Genomic DNA, 27160 nt, shown 5'->3' with positions numbered 1-27160 from the left:
GTTTTCTGGGTATAGTTTTTGTATAGACGAGACTTAAATAAAGCAATATGTACTTGGAGACAACCTCTCTTTGACCCAGAACTGTATTTTTAGCTCACCTGTCACAAAGTGACAGGGTGAGCTTTTGTGATCGCTTTTCGTCCGGCGTCCGTCCGTCCGTCCGGCGTCCGTCGTCCGTCCGTAAACTTTTGCTTTAAATGACATCTCCTCATTAACCACTGAGCCAATTTCATCCAAACTTCACAGGAATGTTCCTTTGGTGGTCACCTTTAAAAATTGTTCAAAGAATTTAATTCCATGCAGAACTCTGGTTGCCATGGCAACCGAAAGAAAAATCTTTAAATATCTTCTTTTAAACAACCCTAAGAGCTAGAGCTTAGATATTTGGCATGAAACATCTTCTAGTGAGTGTCTACCAAGTTTGTTCAAATAAAAGCCCTGGGGTCAAAATTGGCCCCGCCCCAGGGGGTTATTGATTTTCCCTATATGCATATGGTAAAACCTTAAAAAATCTTCTTTTAAAGAACCCAAAGAGCTAGAGCTAAGATATTTGGCATGAAACATCTTCTAGTGAGTGTCTACCAAGTTTGTTCAAATAAAAGCCCTGGGGTCAAAATTGGCCCCGCCCAGGGGGGTCATTGATTTTCCCTATATGCATATAGTAAAAACTTAAAAAATCTTCTTTTAAAGAACCGTAAGAGCTAGAGCTTAGATATTAAGCATGAAACATCTTCTAGTGAATGTCTACCAAGTTTGTTCAATAAAAGCCCTGGGGTCAAAATTGGCCCCGCCCAAGGGGGTCATTGATTTTCCCTATATGCATATAGTAAAAACCTAAAAAATCTTCTTTTAAAGAACCCAAAGAGCTAGAGCTAAGATATTAAGCATGAAACATCTTCTAGTGAGTCTCTACCAAGTTTGTTCAAATTAAAGCCCTGTGGTCAAAATTGGCACCACCCCAGGGGGTCATTGATTTTCCCTATATGCATATAGTAAACACTTAAAAAATCTTCTTTTAAAGAACCATAATAGCTAGAGCTTAGATATTTGGCATGAAACATCTTCTAGTGAATGTCTATTAAGTTTGTTCAAATAAAAGCCCTGGGATCAAAATTGGCCCCGCCCCAGGGGGGTCATAGATTTTCCCTATATGCATATAGTAAAAACTTAAAAAATCTTCTTTTAAAGAACCCAAAGAGCTAGAGCTAAGATATTTAGCATGAAACATCTTCTAATGAATGTCTACCAAGTTTGTTCAAATAAAAGCCCTGGGGTCAAAATTGGCCCGGCCCCAGGGGGTCATAGATTTTCCCTATATGCATATAGTAAAAACTTAAAAAATCTTCTTTTAAAGAACTCAAAGAGCTAGAGCTAAGATATTTAGCATGAAACATGTTCTAATGGGTGTCTACCAAGTATGTTCAAATAAAAGCCCTGGGGTCAAAACTGGCCCCGCCCGGGGGGGGGGGGGGGGGGGGGGGGGGTCATTGATTTTCCTTATATGTGTATAGCAAAAACTTAAAAATCTTCTATGAAAAAACCCAAATAGCTAGAGTTTAAATATTAAGCATGAAACATCTTTAAGTAAATATCTACAAAGTTTGTTCAAATAAAAGCCCGGGGGTCAAAACTGGCCCTGCCCCAGGGTGTCATTGTTTTTAACTATATGTGTATAGTAAAAACTTTAAAAAATCTTCTTTTAAAAAACCCAATGAGCTAGAACTTAAATGTTTAGCATGAAACATCCTCTTATGGGTGTCTACCAAGTCTGTTCAAATTAACAAATAAAAGCCCTTGGGTAAAAATTGGCCCGGGGGTGGGGGGGGCCTTTATACAGGTGAGCGACCTCAGGGCCATCATGGCCCTCTTGTTTATTGTAGATAAGAATTACTTTGACATTCAAGCTTAGATGTTCAAAATTCAGTGACAACATTGCTGAGTGGTTAAAATGTCAGAGAAGTGATCTAACAATCACTAGCCCCATGGGTTCAAAGCTCATCAGGGGCAAGTCATTCATTCCTTAGGCTAGAATCCTCACACCCATTGCACTGTACTTGTTAGTTCCAGGAATGAATTTGAAAGTGTGTATAAAAGCTTATAGCTTCCTTCACAATCGAACTAAAATAAATTGAGGAAATTTCACCTTACTTTTGTAATGTATTAACAGGACAGAGGCATTTGTAATTTAGAACATGTCTTGTTCTTACAGAATTTATTTGCTACTTGTGCAGAAGTGATTTTCCTTTGACTTTTTGGATTTTATATCTTTTATATGATCAATTGATTTATAACAAATTAAAATGGAAGTCCTCTTCAAAATATAAAGATAAGCTTGTACCAATTTCTCTTTGATGCATGCTGCAATAATTTCTGCATCAGCTCATTAGGACCACTTAGAGCTGCAAGGTTTTTATTCAGGATAAAAGCATCATTTTGCTTCACCCATAGATACTGCATTTTCTGAAGTGGGCACTTAATACAGTCACTTTCTATCACCAATTTTACTGCTCATTGCTACAGCTTCAAAAGAACACTTCTTGCACCATAGATGTGTTTATGTCTTCGACAAAGTTGAAATATTTTGTTGCAAGTTTTATAGATACATTGTTATTTATGCTGTGCTATGATTTTTAAAAATTGTATGCCTTAGTTTTCATATTATATTTTACTCGTGTGACATGTGACAAATGGTAACATTAGAGTTGTAGTGGCTTTTTTGTTTTTTTTTGTTTTTTTTTTCTAAAGATTTTCTGATTGTACTTAATGTATTTAGGGATTATTTGCATGTTCTTACTTAATGCCTTTTGTACTGTACTTACATCTGTCTATATAAAACAGACCCCAGCATTTTCACCACCATTTTTGATGATGAATGAAGAATAACTTTTTCATGTTAATGTTTTTAAATATTTTCAAATCAACCAGATTTGTAAAGGAATATAGAAAGGATACATAACTATTAGGTTCATGTGGCAAAATTCTGTTCCATAAGCTAATAATTATCATATAGTGCCAGGCCATCCTGTTGATCCATGGAGCCTGAACAGACTGGATCTGCTGATTGTTGTTGTTTTTAGCAGTTTGAAATTAAAATCTCTCACAGAATTTGACAACAGACAGTTCTTTGTTTGTTTGGGTTTAACAGCACATTGACACATAATTGGCCATACACTATCATTGTTAACATAACTCAAAGTTCTATATTCAAGGAAATGCAAGTCTGTCAAAGGAATAAAAGATAGTAAATAATAAGTGTACTGGTAAAAAAAGAAAAAAAATCAGTTCCAAGTAGTGTAACAGGAAGAATATTATTATTTCTCAATTATTTCACATGTGATTATTTTCTTTCTAACACTAATACTGCTAAGTTAACTGTTTCAAGGTCTTGATTTGAATTTGAAAAATGTTCATTGTTAGTGTAAGGAAGTTCATCATGATAATGCAAGAATAGCTATCTAAAATTGTATGTCAAATTTGTATTAGCCTTTAGTGTTAGTGATTGCTGAACTCTTTATGCGAACAAATAGCTTTTAAGGCAGGGATTCAGTAAATTATTTTCTGTGATGTATTTTTGTAAGAATGGATTTTGCTGTCATATTTTTTTTCCTTAATTGGAAATAAATTGAAATCATTGGATTATTGATATAAAGAATTGTTATTTCGCAGCGTTTATTCAGAAAACAGGCTCCCAAACTTCCTGAAATAACCAAATAATTGTCAGGCATTCTGCATTAAGGGGCATGTGCATTTTTCTAAGAAAAAAAGATAACTATTTAATTATTTTAAATGAGTTAAAAATGTGCATTTTGGTCATTTTGAAGATCTTTGGCTCTTTTTTAGGGGATCAAATCTGTGCAAAAAATAATTGACATAAAATATAGAAAATATGAAATAAGTTCCATCGCAAAATCAAATTTTAAATATTTTTTCATCATTAGAAAAAATATAAATCTTTTTCCAGTAAAATAATATCAACAATCAAACACTGAATTAAATGTCACAGGGTGAGAAAAATGTCCACCGGGATTCAGACCCAGGACCTTTGGAACTTTGCGCTTGTAATTATTATACTTATTGTTCAGTGAATTGTCATTTATATATACTTACATAAATAATAAATACAAATATGTTGCTACAAAACATTTACTGATATTTTTAACTCACCTGAGCTTAACATGCTCCTGGTGACCTTTTGTGATCCCTTTGTTTGCCATTCATCATCAACAATTTCTTTAAACAATATCTCTGAAAACAGTGACTGGATACCTTCAATTAAATTAAATTAATCAATTGTATTTACCTGTGTGGACAAATTAAAGAATTTTGCCTGTTTTTAATATAATTGGCTATAATTTTGTTCTTTTCAAATGGATTTTCTTCATAGATTTACACAATTACCCTGTGAACAAAAATTCTAAGTAGATTAAATTAATAATGTCCTTCAGTCATCAATGACCTTTATCTTGGAGGTCAAATTTATGAATGTTGCTTGTTTTTTCTAAAATTAGATATTACTTTGTTATTTATTAATGGATGACCTTCATACTTGTATACAATAATCCTTTGTACAAGACCTTTCACTCATCAATGACATTGACCTTGAAGATCAAATTATTGTAATTTGAAAGGCTTCTAGTTTGCTATAATTGGTTATAACTTAAATAATGAATGTATTATCTTCATGCTTGTGTACATCTATCCTTGGGACAAGGGATTAAAGAAGATTTAATTGACTTTGACCATAATTTGTCCTGACACTTTAGGTAATATTATTGAATTTTGCTACATTTGGCTATAAACTTTGTTATTTATTTATACATGGACAATAGAACACTAATGACAAAGCCCCTATGTTGAATAATTCAAATATGACATTGACCTTTATTTGACCTTGACTATCAAGGTCAAATTATTAAAATTGTTTGAATTGTCATAACTTTAATTTTTATGGATTTCATTCATATTTGGACAAAAGAGCACATATGACAAAAAAGATATGTTGATGTAAAACCTGGACAAAAGAACACTAATGACAAAGCCCTTATGTTGAATCATTCAAATATGACCTTGAGTTTTATTTGTCCTTGACCCTGAAGGTCAGTTTATTGAGATTTGCTTAAATTGTAATAATCTTGGTACATATGACAAGACTGACATGATGATTTATTCAAATTTTACCTTGACCTTTTATGGACCTTGATCATTAAGGTCAATTTTATTTGTTTTGAGTACTCTTTACTATAATTATATAATTTTCTTCCTCTGATGTGTCTTACTTTAGAAATAAACATGATCCCCAATGGGCAGTGGATCTTGTTATTTGAATTTACAGCCCTAATAGATTTCAGATTAATAATTGTTATTTTTTAAAATACATCTCAATAGCTAACAGAGAATTGTTGAGAAGTTCACAATAATGTCAATGGATGTGTGTTATTTAGATGGTAAGACTGCCAATGTGGAAAAAAATTTGGAAGTAATAAAAAAAAGTATAAGAATATGACAAATGTATGAATGTTATAATGAAATAATTAAATTGCCATTATGCCAACAGGACAACATTTTTACTAATAGTTTCCTGACATGAGAATAGGCCAGTCGTGAGAACGACTAGAAATGCAATGTCCATAAAGTGTAATTATTACGGAATAAAATCAAAATTCTTCAAGAGCTATGTTAACAAAGAAAAGTGTTGCTGACAGGGTAAATTGGCTTGTCTCTTCTCAAAACTACCGACATCCTGCTGGGAGAGGACAAAATAAGTGATTCCAGAGAGTCTAGGCTGGAATATAGATTCTAGCCAACATTAATCAAGCGGATGTCAAAATTATGTTTGCTTACTGACAGCACTGACATGGAATTCAAAACTAGGAAATTGATTTTAGGATCGGTGTCTGCAAATTACATCGGAGTGACTAAAAACGCTCTTATGTAATCAACATAGGCTATTGTTATTGTATAGTGAAACAGTAATCTTCTCCCAAGCTTCTGCCAAGAATGCAAACACTTAAGAACTGATGATTACTCTACTCTATTCAAATTTACACATTACAAAACCTGAAAAGGTGAAAGAACGCTTGTTTTTTTGTGCCATAGTGAAATAACATATGTAGTAACTAATGTAGTAACTAAACGTATTATTAATTGTACTGTTGTTAAATGTGAGAGTGATGCTTAACACCTTTGCACTGACCAACCTGGTTATATTGATTAAATATGTAACAAGTAGAGATTTTGATGCTAAAGCATCAAGTCGCCGGATAGAAATATGATTGTATTATTATAAATAAAAGAAAATATCAGTTTATTGGTTCGAGTATAAAAAAACAGGAACAATAAGTTGAGTAATGTTTACATAAACACGTAATCATTTACTTGCCACAATTATATCTTTCTTGCTGAGAGTTTTATGCAATAAATTTATGTTATGTTATAATAAAACATCAATTTTGTCAAGAAACTGTTATCATTATTAAATAAGCAAGTATTGTTTGGCAATATTTACCCGAGACTCAATAATTTTCGGGAGCTGTTCCGTTTGCTTACATATCTTATTATCATTATTGTTAACGATTTTATTGTAAGTATAATTACATGTATAATTATATCAATTAATACTGCTTGATGGCCTACTGGTAAGTATGACGAAGTTGTAACCTACATGTAGTAGGCGCAAGTTCGAATCTCGGACAAATCCTGTTTGTAGTTTTCATAAATTGATTTTTATTATATCTTTTAACTTTATGAAACATAAGTTGATAAATTGTGTGCTTCACTTTTTTATTACATAATTTTGATAAACGGTCAAGTTTTGCAAAATACAAAAAGTATTGTAAAAAAACCCATAAAAAATCACTTTATCGAACTTACAGTCTTCAATTTGAAACTAACTTAAAATCTAACACCTTGTCATCGAGGCTTGTAAAGCAAGTGATATGATTATAATTCTACTTGTAATTCTACTTTATACATATACCGTTATACGTATGGTTTTCTTCAGCATCCGATAATTACCGAAAAATTATTACCGATCATCAAATATTTGCAAAGTGACTATGAAAATATATATGCTTAATTATTGCATAAAACAATGCAATTCTACTGTAAAAGTGGTGTCTGCATAAAAAATTTATTCTTATGCACTATCGAAAAAATATATTATTTAGCTGAAATCAATATTCCTGTCGTTACATACGATAAAGTTAACGTTTAATTGCCTTTCAGTGCAATAAACTATCAACACAAAGATGGTTTATTAGTCAATACGATTCCGGCCCCTACTGTCATACCGAGATTTTTCATACAAAATTACTTTGATTTGCACTTTATCAGCTGCCAACCATTCACGAATTACCTGTATGATCAATCGGAACACCTCGGGCGACTTCAAGAATTCAATCTCCGAACTTGACGGAGATTGCCGAGTTGTTACGATTGCCTGTATGATGTCTACTATTAATAGATTTTATAACAATAACATACAACGTGTAGTCACGTGATTCTGGGAGAAACTGTTACTATTAATAGATTTTATAACAATAACATACAACGTGTAGTCACGTGATTCTGGGAGAAACTGTTTATAATAAATAAGATAAAAAAATAGAATAGGTCTCATAAGATACAAACAACCAGATAATTTAAAAGTGTCATTTCAAATATCATGCATGATTTATTTATCATAAAATAGCAACGCTTGACACTTAAAAAAAGGTAAAAGCATCCCTAAATTAAATGACTGGTCCATAGGGATACGTCATTTATTCATTTTATAAAAATTGTAATGTTGCTTTTTACGATGTCAATATTTGGATATTTCATTTCATTGAGCAACATTATTGTATGTTTGAATTTTTGAGATTACTGAAAACAATTGTAGTCTTTAATTGTTCAGTAATTGTTATGCTTTTATTTACAGAAATTAATGCCTTCTCCTACCATAGGTATAATATTAAACTGTTACAAATATAGTCGCCGGTTTCTACCGGCGACTAATAACTTGCTTAAAAAGTCAAAAAACTTTCATTCCAAAAGGCTTAAGATTGAATTGGCTTCAGATTGTACTTTTTCATAGACCGCCATTGTATGAACAACATGTTTTGTAGTAATTTAATATTTTAAATATACTACGTTTCAAAAATTGCAGCAGATTTTACATTGCATCTAATTAGGATCACACTACGAACTTGATTTAATATTGTAATCTAAAATATGCACTTCACCCTATTGTGTTGCATGTAACAGAATGCAAACATCACCCATTCTTGCCTGCACAGTTCCACACTGCTTAAAACACATGAAGTTCCATATTGGCTGAAAAGAACACAAAAATGTCATGAAAAATAAGAAGTTTACAATACTTTTAAAAACCATGCAATCGTCTTTTAACTGCAATAAAGTTCTTTTTTACAAACATATTCATTATTAATATATATTTCATTCACAAAGCGAAGTAGTTCTACTTTCATGAATCTTAACAGGTTCTCAAAAGAACTTTTTTTAACAACAATCTGATTTCTAATTAAAATGGACACAATTTACATTGGGCATATTCCAGTATCGAAACGTAAATCTGTTTTATCATATATGATAAATTCAGCTAAAAACACATTTTATCGGTACTTCGTTAAAATTACTGTAAAATATTCAAATACAAACCAATATAACATAATACATCTTCATTTGATAAACATTCGTGATACAACAATCAAATTCTAACAAATATGTTTTTTAAAATGATTATACTTGTAAAATACCAATATATGGCGATGGCGTTCTTAACTTAATGATATACTTGTAGTTTATTTTTTGTTGAAGCAAACTAAATGTTACTATTATACCTTAGCTTGCTGGAACCAAAGGTGGTTACCCTTTGCCACCAGTAAAAACCAAGACCAGTCTGTGCAGTTGTACAGTCTGACCAGGCTGTATACAGTTGGTAGCTCAATTTTTTTATTTTTATATTGAAATCCTTCCAACTTTAAATAGACGTTTCCTAAATTCAAATCTGGGCGATGCCATTAAATAAATCCGCCATGTTATGGGTTAAGCGGTAATGACGATGGATGACAAGAAAGAACAAACTGACTAGTTTTTTATCGGACAGATAAATATTTTCTATATCCCTTTCCGGTGGTATAACCTTTTCAAAAAGATGGTACTGTTTTTCTTGTTTATTCCTTAACCCATGGAGTTTTCAGATCAATTTAGAAATACCATAGATTAACGATGAAAGTTTTTTTTCTCCAGCTGGTAAATTTACTTGCCAAACGTCATGACATTCGTGTTTATTTCAGACAAAAATATAACCGTGCTCGGAACTCGTTTGAGCAATTTTAAGAATTACATTTATTTGATGGATGATATGGCTCATTGGAAATAATTTAAAGGGTAAACTTGCAAGCTTCTGAGATCGCTCTTTACAAGTAAAGGAATTAAACAGCAGAACTTTTTCTTCCTGCAAATCAAACCTGAAACGAAATCTAAATTCGTAACGCCTTGTTAGAAGTGATAATCTCGTTGACCTGGGGTGATTTATTTTAAATAATGAATGAAGAGAACGAACATTCCTTGATGTAGTGCATATTTCAAACGATAATCAGACATATAGAATTAAAGAATTTTAAGTGAGGTTGTTGAAGAAGAATAACATTTTTTGTCGAAAGTTCTTGACACAATGAAGCGATTGTCAATGTGAGTGTTTTAACGTTTGCAGAGGTTTTGATAATGAATATATAAAAGAGTCCACCATCCATAACTTTCATAAGCAGCTGATCTCAAAATGCATGCTTATTTGTATCATAATATAAAATTAGTACCCAAGCCTTTTTATACAAGACACTTTATCGAAATATTTTATCAGTACAGTACTCGTTTAACCTCGATGAAAATTAATCTGCCATATATATTTGCATATTTATTTATCTGTAAAGCCTACACAAATTACACAGCTAAGAATATCCTTCTTGAGAAAATGATATTATAACATCATATAATGTAATTTGGTCATTTATTGAAATTATGTTACATTTACAATTGTAGTACGAGTTTGCAAATTTATGCTTAAGATAAATTATCATCAACATAATTTGAAAATTAACTCACCTTTATTTGGTAATGCTAATTATAAGATATAATAATCATAATAATAAGAATTAAAGTTTATACAAGATATTTTATGAAATCAATATAATATATACAAATATAGGTTCTAAAATCTAAAACGTTACAGCTGCTTATACATATGTATTTGTAAATCATTATACATTCAAAGTCAAACTTGAATAAAAACTAACAAAGCAAGTCAAAGATGAATAAGCCAATATGTGCAATGTAGTTTTAGATATTTTTTTAGTTTAATAAAGGGTCTTGATTTAATAAAGCACATTATTTTCATACACATTCAAGCAAAGATATATACATTGTATCAAAATCTATAGTCTTATAGTACATCAGTATCGAGATAGTTGCCCCGTACTTCACTTCAGTGTTGGTCCTTTAGGATCATTGAGTCTAGCAAATTTTAAGTCTTGAGAATTGAGTACCGCTCCAGCCGGTGAAAGTGTGCATGAGGGATGTTGCATTTTTTCGTTATCCCTTATATAAAGACTCAATCAAACCCAGCCTGCAATTTTCTTGTACTTTTACTGTTTTTAATGCTTCCGAGGGATCACATTTTTCCAGATACTTAAATGTATTTTCCTTACAAAATGAGAAGTTTTAATTAACAAAGGGACACAACCAATCGCAACTTGTCGGCCCTTTCCGTCAGTCTTCGGATGAGGACAACTTTTTATATGTTTTTTCAATCTGTGTACGAGTCCAAATATATTCCGGTTTTGTACAGTAAAATGTATAATAACCTATAAATATTCAATATGTACATGTCCAAGAAGGTGATTTCAATATGAGGATCACGTATGCTTTCTTGTACACCAGAATTTTTATTGTTCTTTCTTTCTAAAATCATTTTTAAAGCCAAGTACTATATATGTGTGAGTTTTGTTACTTCTATCTAACTGATAGTCATTCTTGTAAAATATGTTATTGTAATTGATTGCATAAGGGAAGACCCGTTACTAAATGTTGGTGAACCCTTTTGCAAAATATGTCATGTCATTGTATTGTAACTGTTTACATGTATGTATATGTCTTTTTGGCAATAAAATATGTTTAAATCGTAAATCGTACACCAAAATTGTTAAGTGTAGGAATCTTGAGAGATAAAAAGTGTTTAAATGAAAAAAATGCCTAAATTTTGTCTATGTATGTCCCAGAAATTATTTTATTTTCACTTCTCAAAAGCTTTTTTGTTTACTTATTTAGTTTCTAAAAGTTACTCATGATCATTGGCAAATTACCATAACCGTCTGTTTCTTCTGTTGTTATTTGGCAATTAGTACAATTATAGTGATAAAGTATTTTGTATGGAAGTCAAAATACTACTTTGTTTACATTTTGCTTCTTTCATGACCAATTATTTCACATCAAGCGCTACTTTCTTCAGGCAACAAGCATCTAACATGCTCGAAAACCATTATTTAAAAGTTATTAAATACATGTATGCCCTTTCTAAAGAAGTCAGATTTTACTCGTTTCTGAGGCATAATGTGCCTTTAATACATAAAATATCTGCTTTATAATGTTAATCTCCGTCTTCGTTTTAAGTGTCTCGAGACTTTGATATATGAAACACTGAATCTTCTTTACATTCACTGTAAATCTTTTAGTCTCTCTGTAACCGCAAGTCTTCTGTTTATGCCAAACGTAAGTATTAGGTCTATGACTTTAAATTTGCATTCATCTGATTATTTATTCAGTCGTTACTGGAGAGACGATTACTCTTCCTGCGTATATGTATGTAATGTAATGTATGTTTAAATTCAAGGGTACAACAATTCGCTGCTATAATACAATCGCATTGTTTTGCCCTTTCCGTTATATTCCGAATGGAGAATAATATATAATTTAATTTCCTCCAATATCTTTGAAGAGCACAATGTACAAGAACACAAAAAAACATTTATGTTAACATAACTTAGTAATCGTAACTGAAGATAGGCAATTTCCGCAAGACTGATTTTAAAAAATGGAAGATCAAAACTAAAAGACACATTATGACTCTCCAGAAAAGGCAAACATGCGTTTTATGATATTTTAATAATCGGTTTAAAAAAGGTTAGATGCTGATCGCGTGAAAAATGTAGTGACTTTACAAATGGACAAAAAGCAAACGAAACAAAACGTATTTCAGAGATAACACCAATGAGTAGCATTATGGAAACTATAACACTACATTAAAGGGACTCCACTGCGGTTTTTAACATGATGTGACCGGGAATATTTTTTTCTAAGACTTGTATAACATTTTATAGGTCAATTAGATCTAAAATCAACATAAATTTAAATATCAAAACATGTTTCGCTTTATTAGCTTCGTCAGTTGATACATCATTTTATGTAAGTCTGGAGCAATAAGTTGCGTGAAACATTTTAGATCGTAACCTCACCCTGTTTTTCAAGAATCATCATTTTTATTTTGCAAAATGACCCAAAAAGGTTGCAATGCTTTTCACTCAAATCAAGCTAAAAATCGCACAAAGAATATTGATTTTCAAATCATTCGAAGAATATTTCTTTGATATCCGTTGTACATTTTTAAAATGCATCATTTGATCTTGATAGAGAATTTAAGTTTATGATTTTAGGCTTTTAAACCTCAGTGGAGTTCAAAGCTTTTTAGAAATTAAAATGATAGAATTGTGAGGCCTTTCAAAGGCACATTATGCTTTAAAAAATAAAAAATATTTTCATACTTTAGGATAAACATGAGTTTTAAAATGTTTAGATAATGGTTTTAAAACATGTTAGATCTTCAGCACGTGAAGAAATTAGCGCTGAGTGTGGAATTATTTGTCATGAAAATAGCAAAATGTAAACCAAGTATTATTTTGACTTCCATACAAAATACTAAATCACTATAACTGTACAAATTGCAAAAATGCATCAGGAGTAAAAGATGGCTCAGGTAATTGGCCAATGTGTGACTTTTTGGAAACTATAACAGGAGACTGAAATAAAAATCTTTTGAGAAATAAAAATGAAATAATGTCTGAGGCATAGTTTTTATACAACACAAGAAATAAAATAATTTATTGTTTTTATATTCAATCATGTCTCGTTTTGTCTACCTCTGAACAAAAATTAAATACTTTTTATACTGCTGTTATTATGAGACTTTATGCAAAATATATAGGAAATGGTGAATACCATTATAGGTTTACTTGCAGAGATATATTATGCTCAAATTTGATATTTGAAAAAAAAAGAAAATACAATGTAATTACTATACAGTACAGTCTCTTGAAATGTAAAATAAATATCTTTTGGATACATCTTATGTTTTAAACTCTACACACGACAGGTATTATATAGTGTCATTAAAAAAACTGGCAGTTTTTATAAGAATAGACCAAAATCAAATTAATTTGTTTTTATTAGAATAGACCAAAATCAAATTAATTTGACAAGTAATAGGGAATGCAACTACCGACATTCACTTACTAGTATTCAAATTAGACATATTCAGAAAGAAATTAATAGATTTTATTAAATTTCTGCAACGAAAGTATTTTACCCAAAGATGAGCATACATGTACTAGTATATTTATAACAACTAAAATCTTAACTTATTAAATTAAAGCCGTGCTCTCGCACACTTTTAACTTTGCAGTCATTTCAAAAATGCAGCTGATTTTTCAGGAACTGGAATGACTGAGTGATTTACTCTATGTATGAATTGATACATGGGAATTTTACTGCACGTGAGAATTGATACAAGAGACGTGAAGATGGACGACTTAATGGTTTGCATGTTTGCCAAACAACATGCTGTTTGTTCCTAAAATGCTTTACCAAATGTTGACCACAGTGATGACCATTTGATGAGCATATCTAAAACACATGGAGCAACATTGTAATCCCATCAGTACAAACGCAAATGATTATCAAAGACTGGAATGAAAAATAAAAAAAAAATAAAAAATTTGGATTCTTTCAATATTGAACAAAAAAAATTAATAAAAACAGAAAATGTCTTCATAAACTGGGCTAATATTTGTTTTTCTTATCCTATTTTTGATCGTTTTTCCATGTTTGATTGAACGTAGTCTGGATGTGCAATGATTAGTGAACCGTTTCAAGAGAAAACGTGAACTGTGATCAATGATGGTATAAAAGTCATTTCAATTCGTTGATGAGCAAACAAGTTTGTTTTATGATTAATAATTTCAATTTTCAGTACAGTTCACATCAGAAAAAGTTATCGGAAGTTATTCATATGGGGTCGAACGTACGTTTCAGGCCACCTCACGCTCGTCTGTCAGTGCACGTGGTAGGGGATTCAACATTAAAGGCTCGCCCCTGGGGCTAGCTATGAAAACATGCTCAATTAGTGACTTAAGCGCTCCTTTGTAGGAGAAATTATAATAGCTTTTTCAGCATTCACAAATCTGTTTCTCATAAAATGTACAAGGCTCTACTTTCATTTTATATAGCAAACAGATTGTGTAAAATAATAATGCAACTTTATTTTTTGTTAATATAAAATCGACGCATTTTATAACATGAAGACATATTTCAATTAAAATACTTTTTTTATATGTTTTAATGAGTTGATATAAACCTTCTGTATGGCGTATTTTTATATGACAAGAGTGCACGAGTTTTCTGCGCTAAACATATGTAAGCAACTGTTTTTAACTTCCTAGAACTTGATCGTGACAATGGGCGTGACGGTCACGTTTAGCATTAGTATAATGGTAGGTTTATCTTTCCATTGTTGCCGAGAAAATTATAACAATTTCTATTATCTACGCCTAAATTACCGTTTCTACTCCACCCCAATGTGTTTAACTCCAACGAGACATGTGATGGGTTTTCTTCTTGTTGATTTGTTATACAAGCCAGATTGTCTTACTATATTTCATCGAATATTTTTTGTTTGTTTGGTCGGTTGGCTTTACGGTGCACCAACACAGTAAAGGTCATAGACCTATAGCGCCGAAACCGATAAACCCTTCAAACAAAACCACCTCACCTGCTGGAGCTAAGAGATGCATAGACTTCAGATTTTCGAACCCATTTAGTCGCCTCTTACGATCACACAAGGATAAACTGTGGCTGCAATTCTGATGCCTCAACCGTTCAAGGAACCCCACTGCCACAAGGGGCTTCATTGAATATCATTAACAAAAGAAATTGCAAAGAAATGCATAATCTATATAACTACTGGACATTGATGGTTTATGTCGTAACTCAAACTCACATTCTTGAGTCGTATGATTGGCGCAAATTAATTTAGAGAGGTCACGCTGTCTAGTCCCTCGTGCGCCCGTGCCTTCGTGCATCACAAAGAATGAGGTGTCGAGTAGTATTACCTATAGTTTCATTTGTAGATCAAGCCTAACAATTCAGAGGATCTGAGCAAGGTAGCCGACTGGAAATGATAAGAGTCTTCGTTTCTTAATTAAAATATGACTAAAGATGTTGCCTTTTCTGATAATTCAGACGCTACATCATAGATGAGGTAAAGTAAAATTAAAGCGAAAAAAACACATCACTGTCGTTAAGATTAGCACTGGGCAATAAAGAACTGATAAGCCTCCTTGGTAATTGGTTTGCTCTAAACAAACCCATCTATTTCTGAGATTATGCGGTCCATAGAATGTGTTGCACGTTGCTAGTGATTACCAAGGTCATATGTTATATAACTACTGTTGTTATTTTGTGATGTTTCTTTAACAAAACGTGTCGCTAGAAGCGTCTAGATATGATTTATAAAATAAAATATAGCCGTTCACTAAGTGCACTGTATTCAGACACCGTTACATATAATATAGGAACTAACTCGTGAGGCCTATATCCAATTCATTCATTTATAACGAACAATTACGACGAAATGCTTTGATTTCCATGAAATTAAAGTTAAAATGACGCTTCCCCATTCAAAACAAACATTCACTAGAAGAAAATGACACCTTATAAGGGAGGTAACAATGCTGATGTAAATTTCATCAAGTTGTTTCCCTTAGTTGAGAAAAAAAACTTGGTTATATTTCGCAAAATTTTAGAAAACGTGATTTGTATCTTACGTACCAAGGAGTTGCATTTGCTACTTGTAATTGAATGGTAATGTTAAAGCTATTAAACTCACCGAGAATATGCATGCACTAGCTATTTTTAAATACTTCGGAATTTCGTGCTTTATATTTCTAAACAATTATTATTTATTTTCGTAATATACTAAATAGCCGCAGATGTTTTAACAACTATATGCTAATATATTACAAGTTATTACGTTTAATCGTTTTGTCATGACCAATAATCATTGAAAGTTTTTAAAATGAAACCGAAAGTAAAACACGTTGTTTACAATGTCTGTCAAATGGGCGGAGTCTCCCGTCAGACTGACATGTGCGCGCATGAATAACATATAAATATAATTGAAAATGTTCCGTTAACAAACCTTTCTTTTTCCTAAAATTTAAATAAAACATGATTCTTTAATACAGTAGATGCATCAAAATTATTTGTAAGTGACTCATTGAAAAGTAAATTACAACTTTCTGAAGAACTACTTTTACTACCCGTCACCGTCTATCAGGAGGCGGTGTCATTCACTTCAATAGAAGACAGTCGCGAGTGAAGAGTAACGGAAGATTTAGGATTAAATTGTATTTACCATCGCTATGTGATTACTTACAGTTAGTGAATTTATCAGTTTGCACAAAAAATGGATAAATCCCGATATTTGGATTTAAGTTTGTCAATTTTATTTGTGATTTTATGTGGTAGGTATTTTAATTTATATAATCCAGTTTTCTTATGCATACTACTTTTCTCGTGCAAAGGTAATGTCACTTGCAAACATATTTTCAACAAAAAGATTCGTAAGTGTTTCGCCGTTTTGCATTGCCTTTATTTATTCAACATTAAGGTTCCTTCGTTTGACTATAGTGGCTTGAAACATTTGTTAATTTCTAAAACAAAAAACAACAATAATAGTTACTTAATACTTATTAAAATTACATTGCAACCAGTACAGGAAAATACAGTTATAAAGGGTCATTTTTACTAAACATAGTGAGATAAATACTTTAAATGACATAAATGGATTGCTTGTTATGTATCTGAATTGTGATGGAGAAATCACAATAAATACATCAATCAAACTATGAAAACTGAACTTTAATTGATTTATATCTATGATTGTAGTATGTCATGGAATGCATTGGGTCAGTTATTTTCTTTTCAATGAATATTTACATTATTTCCCACCTTTGTCCCATGTCATCTTTTAATGATAAATCAGTTAATAAAAAGGGACCCTGCTATTACAGACAGTTGACATTATTATACATGACTGCATCAAATGTCTACATGTACAATTTACAACACCTTTCTAGTGACCCTGGGGTGATGTGAGGCAGAATTTATTATCTTCCTATGTCAATTTCAATTAATTCCTACTAACCACATAATTAGTATAGGTAATAAACTTACATAATAACTGTAGATGGTTGCCAGATAGTAAGTAACAGTTTTGATAACTGGGTTAACTGGTTAATTCACTGTGAAATTAATCACTTCTAAAATGGTCCCATTGATATGTAGATATTAGTGATGAATATAAGATGTGACAAAGTAATGGAATTCAACATTTTCAACATTATATGCTGATTTTTTTACTAAGTACTTTTTTACTCATATATACATATTTTTTTTTCTATTTTTTCTTTTAGTTGTGCAACAACTAATGCAGTTAAAAGGAAATTTTACCTAAGCGTGATAATTGAAAATGAACCAAAAGCATATTAAGGAAACCAATCAAAATATTCCCTTTTCCCCATGTAATATTTGTATTAAATACATAATATATTTTTTTCCATAAAAAGCTATTTTCAGAATTACTTTCCACAGTTAAAGTTGCCTCTGAGGAATAATCAACAGTTTTGCTTGTGACATTTGTGAAATCTATATTATGGCAAGAAAAAAAACTGATAATTATAAACCATTGTCCATTCAATGAAAGAATCATTTTTAAATCAAAGGCGATTTCAGTATTATTATATATATAACGATGAATAAATTGAGCGGTCAACATTGAAAATTCTCTTGAGACTGTAGCTGGTACATCAGAATAATGCCCAAAATGCCTCATACAGTGATGGCATAGACTTTTCTTATTTGGTAGAGAAGAGTATACATCTTTTATCATAACACCATCATATGCACTTTATTATGAATGTTATTCAACACTTTTTGTATCTTTTTCACCATCTTCAATTGTACATATTTTAAGGGTGTTCATGCATACCTATGCTCTATGATATAATCTGATGATGACCTTAGAGATTTCTATCTCACTTTCACATTTTACATAGAAAAAAAAAAGATTTAAATTTTTAAATTTTTAAAAAATATTTTTTTACTTTTCAAAATCTATGCAAGACATATACATTTCATAACAGTTGTATGTATACGTTTTCATTTTATTAAAATAAGTTTTTGTTGCGTTTTCTCTAAAATGAGTGATTACGTAACGGATAGTTGTCATAGATAATTTTTGATTTGTGTTACTTTAAGTGTATAATGCTTTTAATTTTTCAATGTTATCAATAAATATATCATTTAAACCACAAAATATCATCGCAAATTGAAGGATAATGCACAGTTTTTGCCAGTAAGTTTGTAAAAGTGAGTCAAAAGTTGATAAAGTTTAGAAGATTACTTGAGATATATCAAAGTAAAGAGGAAAAAAGGTGGGAAAAAAAAGTTGTCTTTTAATCTAAACATGTCTGATAGATCAGTTGATGGAAAATTCTAAAAACGTCAAACATTGTTTTACTGCATTCTTTCTTACATTTAGATAACACAAAAAGTACAGTTCCTGTCAAAAACTCTTTAAAAAGATATGAATGGTTTTTAAATGTATTTTAAAACGTTTACAAGGCACAGAGTTTGTTTTAAAAGTGGAGCAGTAAACTTTGGCAAATTTAATTCAGCAATTATTTTCCTGTGTACTTTTTCGTTGGATTGAAAAAATTTAAATTGGGAAGGGAAAGATATTATCTTGAAATTTGTAACAAGCGAATAACAATGGTACTCAACCCTCTAAGGGTGTATTATCTCTTCTTTTGTGACTACTGGGGTGTCAGGTCAACCTATAAAATAGCCAGTGGTCAAATTATGCAATGCTTATATCTTTGACACTGATTTGTTTAAAGTTGAGGGACTCATTTATGTCATGTTGCATTAACATCACTGATTTATAATTGCCCTTGCATCAACAGTTGACTAATTTGATATAAAACAAGACACCAGTTGAGAAAGGATGCCCTTTGTTGTGTGTTAGCCTCCTTGGCTTAATTAAGTTAAGCTTTGAAGAACATATTCTGTAATGTTTTTTCTTGTTGCTTATAAGTAATTTAATCAAGCGGACTGAAAAATATATTTTTTTATTTAATTTGAAATTGTCGAGAGGATGAAAATTTGATGAGCTTACATGTATATATATATTATAATAATAATGACTGCCGGCTTGAGAAAACATTGCTTTCTTTTTAAGAATATAATTTCTCTTGGAAACTTACTTATCCTAAATAAATATCTGCAACATCTCATGAGAAATTTTAAACGTAAAACGCCGTTTGACGTCATTTTAAAAGTGACGTTTAGAGTTGTTTACTCATGCTGGCAGTCTTAGTTAATCATAGTTTTTTGTGACGGTGACAGTTTCAGTACTTAAATAATCCTTTTTTTGTATTATCGAAGCAGCAGACGGTCAACTTCCTCAAACACAAGGCCGTTATAAGAGGCCATTAAGTTTAGATACACATATTGTATCTGTTTATAGCTGAGCATTGTCGCGGCAGAACCTATTTTTTAATACAATATTGAGCTTATTGACTTGTAACAACTTGAAGATGAATAAATATATCCTGAGCAAGTTTACTTTAATACTTCAGAATGAATTTACTATGAATGGAAATGTCAATAATCAAATCATATAGTGAATGATTTCACTTTAATTATTCATGATTTTTATGTGAATCCCTACAAGCTTATTTTAAAGGTTTTCATATCAAAATAAGTATATATGTCTATATAAGTTCTGAATCAATTCAATATCGACATTTTGTTTTTGCTATGTAATATTACTACAGTATAGATCAAGAACTTAGATTTTGTTACATCTCTGTTATACAAGTCATTTGAAACCTCTGATACTCATGTGGCAAAATAAACAATATGAAAATGGAAAGTTAGCTACCAGGCAAAATAAACCAATGAATAAACAATTTTGAAACAAAAATACAATATTCCTGATTCTCTGGTCAAGTAAAAACTCTGTTAATTTTTTCAAGGAAGCTTAAATTGACATCACCTTTTTTCCTGTGTCCCTCTAAGGTCATAAGCTATTTTATTAAGACCTGAAAAAAAGTTTTAATGTAAAAAATGTATTATTACAAATTGTATATCATTGTGGTAGTCCTAATGTTTAATGAAACCTACTGTATGATCAGAAACCTTTCTTCTTTTGAGCATAAATGACAAATGAGCCGCGTCATGACAAAACCAACATAATAGGTTTGCGACCAGCATGGATCTGCGCAGTCTGATCAAGATCCATGGTGTTCGCTATCAGTTTCTCTATTTGTTATAGGAATTGTAAGTGCACAGCATGGATCATGATCAGACTGCATGGATGCGCAGGCTGGTCTGGATCCATGCTGGTCGCAAACCCATTATGTTGGTTTTGTCTTGACGCGGCTCAAATCTATGTGTCCAGTTATAGCTAGGATATAGTCTGCATATATTAGTTTTGTCTGATCATACTGTCTCGTTATCATTATTTGATACTGAATTCCCTGAAACTACAAAAGATTACAATGCATGGTTAGGGCGCATCCATTTTGAGGGTTTCTTGCAGTTTTACTTAATTTTTTTATCTACTTGCCTCCTTTGTGAGATTGAATTTTGCTTATGACATTAAAAAACTTTCATCTAACTCTGTAATGTGGAATTGTTTGAAAAGTTTTTTTTTAAAGTCTTAAAACTCGACTGAGCAGAGAAAGAAGATTTTAAAGTTTGGAACTAGCATGACCTCCGTTTACACAAGGTCAAGGACATTTCATCACTGTGTAGCTTACAAGGCTATTGAAGGAAGACATACTTACATGTATGTATGACAAATGTGAATGTTTCAGAACCGTCACATAAAAATACTTTACAATCTATGGCCATTTTATTTTTTAGTGTATTTTTTAGGAACATATCTATAAGTATAACGTGTAACTGTTTCTAATAGATTCTCAAATTTGTATGGTTAATAAAAAATTCTTTGTTTTGAGTCGCATTTATGCTCGCTGTATGGTCTGTAATCATATTCCACAGTTAATTGAAATTATATTGTTTAGATTACATAACTCGTTAAAATTACACATTATACCGTTATAAACCTGCCATGTTTGAAAATTGTTTCGCATTTTGAGTGACAGATAAATATTTCACTGTTGACTGAAGTGTTGCATTTTCTTTAAAATAACCCGCAAGTTTCTCGATTTGTGAAACATCTGCGGAGAAGTTCCATTAAACTCAGACAGGACAAATTTGACAACTTTTTGAAACGTGACAAATAAATAAGACAAGTAAAAGGTTTTAAGTGGCGCCTGTTGCTTCAATAAGGCTCGCAAGGCTGTTCAAATTCTAATTGTATTTTCATTTTGTATGAAACTTTATGAAAAGCAGACTACAAAATATAATAAATTCTAGTATGTATTACAGCGCATGATTTTAAATTGAACGATTTTCATTTTTTTTTATTGAAAAAGCTATTAAAAGTGATTTTTATCCAGAATAACACGCCCAACAAGTCTTCATTGAGCTAAATGTCATGAGGCGTGTAAAATTCTTTACAATTTTAGTAAATTATTAATTTTCATGTTATTTCTCATCAGCAATTGTATTCAGTGTTCATTTTTTCATTTTTCAAATGTTTTCGAATTTGTATCGGTAAATGAATTTCCTTTGATTGTAGCATGATTTAGCCGATGATTTACCACTGTAGGTCATTGTACTACATCCATTATACACCATGTTTCATTGTAAATGATTAGTAAAGTGTAAATGAACAGACCTCGGTCCAGATCAGTTATCATTATCCTCATGCACTAATGGTACAAAAATGGGACTATTTGGCGATTTTTGACACATCAATCTCAGTTATTACACTGATTAAGTTTCCGAGACGGAATCGGTTTGCCTTTGAGCTGAGATAAAGCCGCGGAGAGGTATTTCATTGCTTCCCCCAACAAATTTCATTCATTAAACGTGATATGTGAAGGTATTTCCTTTGTTTGTTGTTAATGTTAAATGGTGCCGTAGACCTAAGTTATCCTGTTCGGTTTTATATTGAGAAATAATACGTACATGTATTAGAGTGGGGGGGGGGGAAGTGGCTTTAATACTGGACATGCAGTCTTTAACATCCTTTTCACACTTTAAACATAATTATTAGGTTTACAGGAAAGTAAATAGTCAAAAATGCAGCAAATTAATTTCAAAATTAATATAGTTTCCAAATACATAAACATGTTACATGAAAAACATTAAAATCAACACAGGTGCCATGCTAAAGGTTATAAATTTAACACTGCAGAACATCAGAGTTGAAGAAAAATAATGCAATAAAAGCAGGTTTTTTATTCATTTATTGGCAAGTAACTCTCCCATATAATGCTCTAGTCTTTCAGAACATGTAATTAACAATGTTATACAGCATGAGTTATTACAGTGAAGAACTATGAAATTTCTTTGAGATATGGCTCTTTGTGGGGGAATTTTTCTCCACCCATGATATTACTACCAATAACTAGGAACTATTTACACATGTTTCATCTCTAAATCATTCCCTTGCCTTCCTGGAGATAGTAAAATAGACAGAGGATACCTCACTTCATCAGTCATACATACAGTCATATAGTTGGCTTTCATGTAGTTAGCAAGCTATTGTAGTAATGTTACATCCATGGTCTTCATCATTCTTAGGTCACACTCACACCATAGTTCCAAACCTTTTGTTGCAATATATATAATCTATCTTTTGTTGTTTGTTTGATGTCCTTCACATCAATCAAATTGCCTGTCACTTTTTTTCTGGATTCAATTAGCTTTGTAAGGCATTTTAGTTGGTAAATCCCCTTTTGCCCAGCATGATCAGTATGGTTGAAGGTATTGTACAAAGGGAAGGTGAGGATACATTATTGTCTACCTACAGTAGGTAGTAAGAACATGTTATATTATAGTCATGGGTGAAATTTTGCTTATGACATATTTTGTAATAGTAAGAATTTACATTATCATTTCATGAGAAAGTTGAAAAGAATAAGCCATTCTAAGAATTGGTCTTTTATCATAAGTATATTTCTTCATATTAAAGTCAGCACCATTAATCTTAGTTTAGTTAACCAGGTCTCGCCCAGGTCCACTCAGCCCTGTGTACTATAGCTAGTTCTGAGATGCTATAATTGGGAGACATTTGTTGAGACTCAAGATGGGGAGGCACTCAAAACTGTCATAGAACTTCTTATGGAGGAGGACCTCTGAGGGTGCTTCCCTTAATAAATCGTTTATTGCAAAAATTATTAAAAAAAACTGGAAATATTAAAATTAAAGTTAATTCTTGCACTATTCTATTTTTAACCTGATATAAAGCATAAATCATACCCTGTCAAGGAACTACTGGTATAGAACCAGGCCAGTCTGTGGGCAGCTCAATTTAAGAATTTTGATATTGAAATTCTTTAAATTTTGAATGGACTGTCCCGAATTCAAAGCAGGGAAAATCCATAACACAAATTCAGGGTATGGAAAATCAAATATCTTCTCTCAGAGATTAAAGTAACAAATGCCATTGCGGATGTAAATTAAAGTAACTGACTTTTCCCTCCTTACGTGATTATATGTGTAAGAAACTTCACAACTGTCGTTTTACTGTCAATTATTATTTCTTGTGTCAATAACCTACGAGGAACATCATCCAGTGTTGTCATATTTTGATTAATATGTTCTCCAGTACTAAATTACAAAAAAATATATTACGCTATTTTCATCATCATTTCTGCGTCTGCTGTTACATGATTATTGACAGATGTAGGATTCTATGTCAGCTGCATAGATGCTGTGGTCACTGGAGAGATTTCACGTCTTTGAAAAAATATTTAAATGGTTTAAAGATATAATATAATCTTAAAAGTTATATACAAATTTTAAAAACATTTTATAATGTATGCATTCAGATGCAATTTATATTGAATTCCAATTTGAATGATCAATACATTACAGCAGTCAAACACTTTGTTTAAAATGTCACAAAGCACCAAGCACTCTTTATTAATGATATAATTGTTGAAAACAATGAATTTATTGGGAACCGCAAGTCTGGTGCAATTTAAATTCTCAGAAAATAAGGTTTAACACATTTGATCAATAAAAGCAACTGTAACCATTTATTAAATTCAAAACCATAAGGAGTTAATGCTTTTTTGGTCCAAAGTGAAATTTTTTTGCAGTTGTAAGGTTACACATGCAGTCAGCAGCTCTTAAGTGTGCATAAAAGTAGTTCTGGACAATTGTTAAAAAAATTGTGTGGTTGTTTGTACCAAACAACAAAAATCATTTGATAAGACATATATATATGATTAAAGCATTTAACAAGAATTCGAAATGGTTTTACACTTATGCTACATTTGCGACAGTAATTATAATTATATTTTGCAAGGCTTTGCAAAAATTTTGGTTTTTACAAAAACAATACATTAAGCTGAAAATTCATTGCATTCTACAATTGTTAACATGTCAATAGACAAATACTAAGAAACTAATCTCAAATTGAAACGGTCTTAGTTAAAAAATTGAAGACAGGGGGAGAAATATCCACAGATGTTTTTATGAATTCCTACTATTCCTGCAGTTTTATATTTTTGAAACATGTGTCTGGGTGCACAAGATTACACAGTGAAGCACCATTAATCACCATTCTTACACTTGTAACTATCAGAGAATATTTCACGAGCTATATCTCAAAACATCACATGACAAACAAGGCAGCTGTTCCCTAAAACTAAACAGTTCTTGAAAGTTGCAGGAAGTTCATTAGAAGGATATTTGGATTTCTCGGAAATTGAACGAGATAAAAAACCAACGTTAATTTACAAAAATTTACAAATATTACCATAATGTGTCCTTGTACAAATAGCATCAGAAAAAAGCTAAAGTGACATTTCAATCCTTAAGTTCATAGCATATTGGTATTTTATTTCAAATTCAGTAAAATTTCTGATATTAAGTTCAATAATAATGTCTTTATTGTTTATAAAGTTGTATGTAAAGTAATACTTTATTATCATTTTACCATTGCTTCATATTGATATGTGGCATGTAAGAATAATGCTACATGTATCTGATGAGGCATGTTATGAATATTCCCTTCCCTTAGGATATGTGATACAAAGTCGGTGGTTCTATTCAGGTGCATGTTCATGCTTGGAATAATGCATGGAAGGGCACCTGAGGTCTTCCTCCACCAGTAAAGCTGGAAGGTCGTTATATGACCTATACTGTGCCGGTGTGATGTAAAACCCAATCAAACAAACCAAGTCTTAGGCCTCTTTCCTTTCTGACTCCCTTTAAAGATTATGATGATATTGTAAAACTAAAAGATAATTAATTATTATAAGAATATATTATGAATTACATGTATGCACGACTATTCTGTCTTGTGACCATTCATCATTTTGTCGGCTCTGAGATTTGGTTAAAGTCATTTTCAAATTATTTTTTATTTTACTGGTATTGATGATAGGCCAGTATGGTTCTTTAAAGGGGCTTTATATGGCCATCTTTTAGAAGCCGTCTTTATTAAATACAATAAAACAATAAAGACTTCTTTCTTGCATTATATGACATTTTCACTTTAGTATATACTAAAGTGCTGACTGTGATCATCTGCTTTGTTTGAGGTTGTCTAAAAAATTATCTTTTTGTATATTTTCAGGCATATGTGTGAGCAATGGACAAGATACATTTTACTTTAATCTAAAACCAACAGACCAACCTGTTATTGAAGGTACAGAACTGATGTTACTTTGTGGAGTTTCAAATCCCAGACACATTCAGTTTCAGTGGATACACAACGGAAAACAAATTACAAACACTAGTCGAAGATTTCAGGACGGGAGTAATTTACGGATTTTAAGAGTGACTCGAGAACAAGATACAGGTCCATTCCAATGCATAGCGACCAACGTTACAACAGGGTTTTCGCTGCAGAGCGGAGAGGCAACACTTGATATTCAATGTAAGTACTAATTATTGAAAAACACTAATGAATCGGTAAACATCGGCTTCTGTCGATGAATATTGTATCAACTTCTCTGCTGCTCTCGCTTTCTTTGGCAGTTTAATACATTTTTGTCATGAGAGAGAGTGTTTGATTTGACAAAATACATGTATATTGTATATGCACCAATGAGAGAGTTTTTACAATGTGACATGTCATTATTTGACAATGTCAATACCAATATGCTTGTTCGCGTGGTTTTTAGGGGCCGTACTTCTGAAGAACCATCACGCAGACCAATATAGTATATAATTGTAGTTTAATAATATTCCAGTTGTATAGCTTGATAATATGCCGTATGTAATCTTACTTGGAGTGACAATCACATCAATTAAAGACTTGATTGACAGTACAAAATATGAAAAACATTTTGATAGGAACTAAAACCGATTCAAGAAATGTTGTTTATTTGTCTTTGCATTTTTATACACCCTGCTGAAATTGAGATCCAATGTGACACAGTAGTAACTTTTGAGCTTTTTGGAGTTTTGAGTTTTTCCAGAAAGTCAATTTTTACTAGATAATTCAAATTTTTAATGTTTTAATTTTCAGCTTCATATCCTATGTTATAGTTTGGCCAAGAATTTCAGAATTTGTCTTGCACACTGAAATGTGCTTTTGATTAAGAAGTTGCACATTTTGACACATTATTGTGTTTTTCTTGAGCTGAGGAAACAATCAGTCTGTCACCATAGCAAT

The 27160-nt window shown here is 31.6% G+C and overlaps 1 protein-coding gene across 1 annotated transcript in view; it reads left to right on the top strand.

Annotated features, from left to right (window-relative positions):
- Positions 1-16684: 16684 nt before the first annotated feature.
- The window catches only part of LOC132757585 (inactive tyrosine-protein kinase 7-like), a 121489-nt gene continuing 111013 nt past the window's right edge, over positions 16685-27160 (top strand). Inside the window, exons 1-2 of the mRNA XM_060748902.1 lie at positions 16685-16850; positions 26117-26419. Of these exons, the coding sequence (XP_060604885.1) occupies positions 16793-16850; positions 26117-26419 (361 nt within the window). The 5' untranslated portion in view covers positions 16685-16792. The remainder of the gene's footprint in view (positions 16851-26116; positions 26420-27160) is intronic.

The sequence above is a fragment of the Ruditapes philippinarum genome, unplaced genomic scaffold (genome assembly GCF_026571515.1).
Source record: "Ruditapes philippinarum isolate M1 unplaced genomic scaffold, ASM2657151v2 ctg2001_1_1_1_1, whole genome shotgun sequence".
NCBI lineage: Eukaryota > Metazoa > Mollusca > Bivalvia > Venerida > Veneridae > Ruditapes > Ruditapes philippinarum.
The sequence above is the reverse complement of the archived record's forward strand: the minus strand, read 5'-3'. Positions and strand labels throughout refer to the sequence as shown.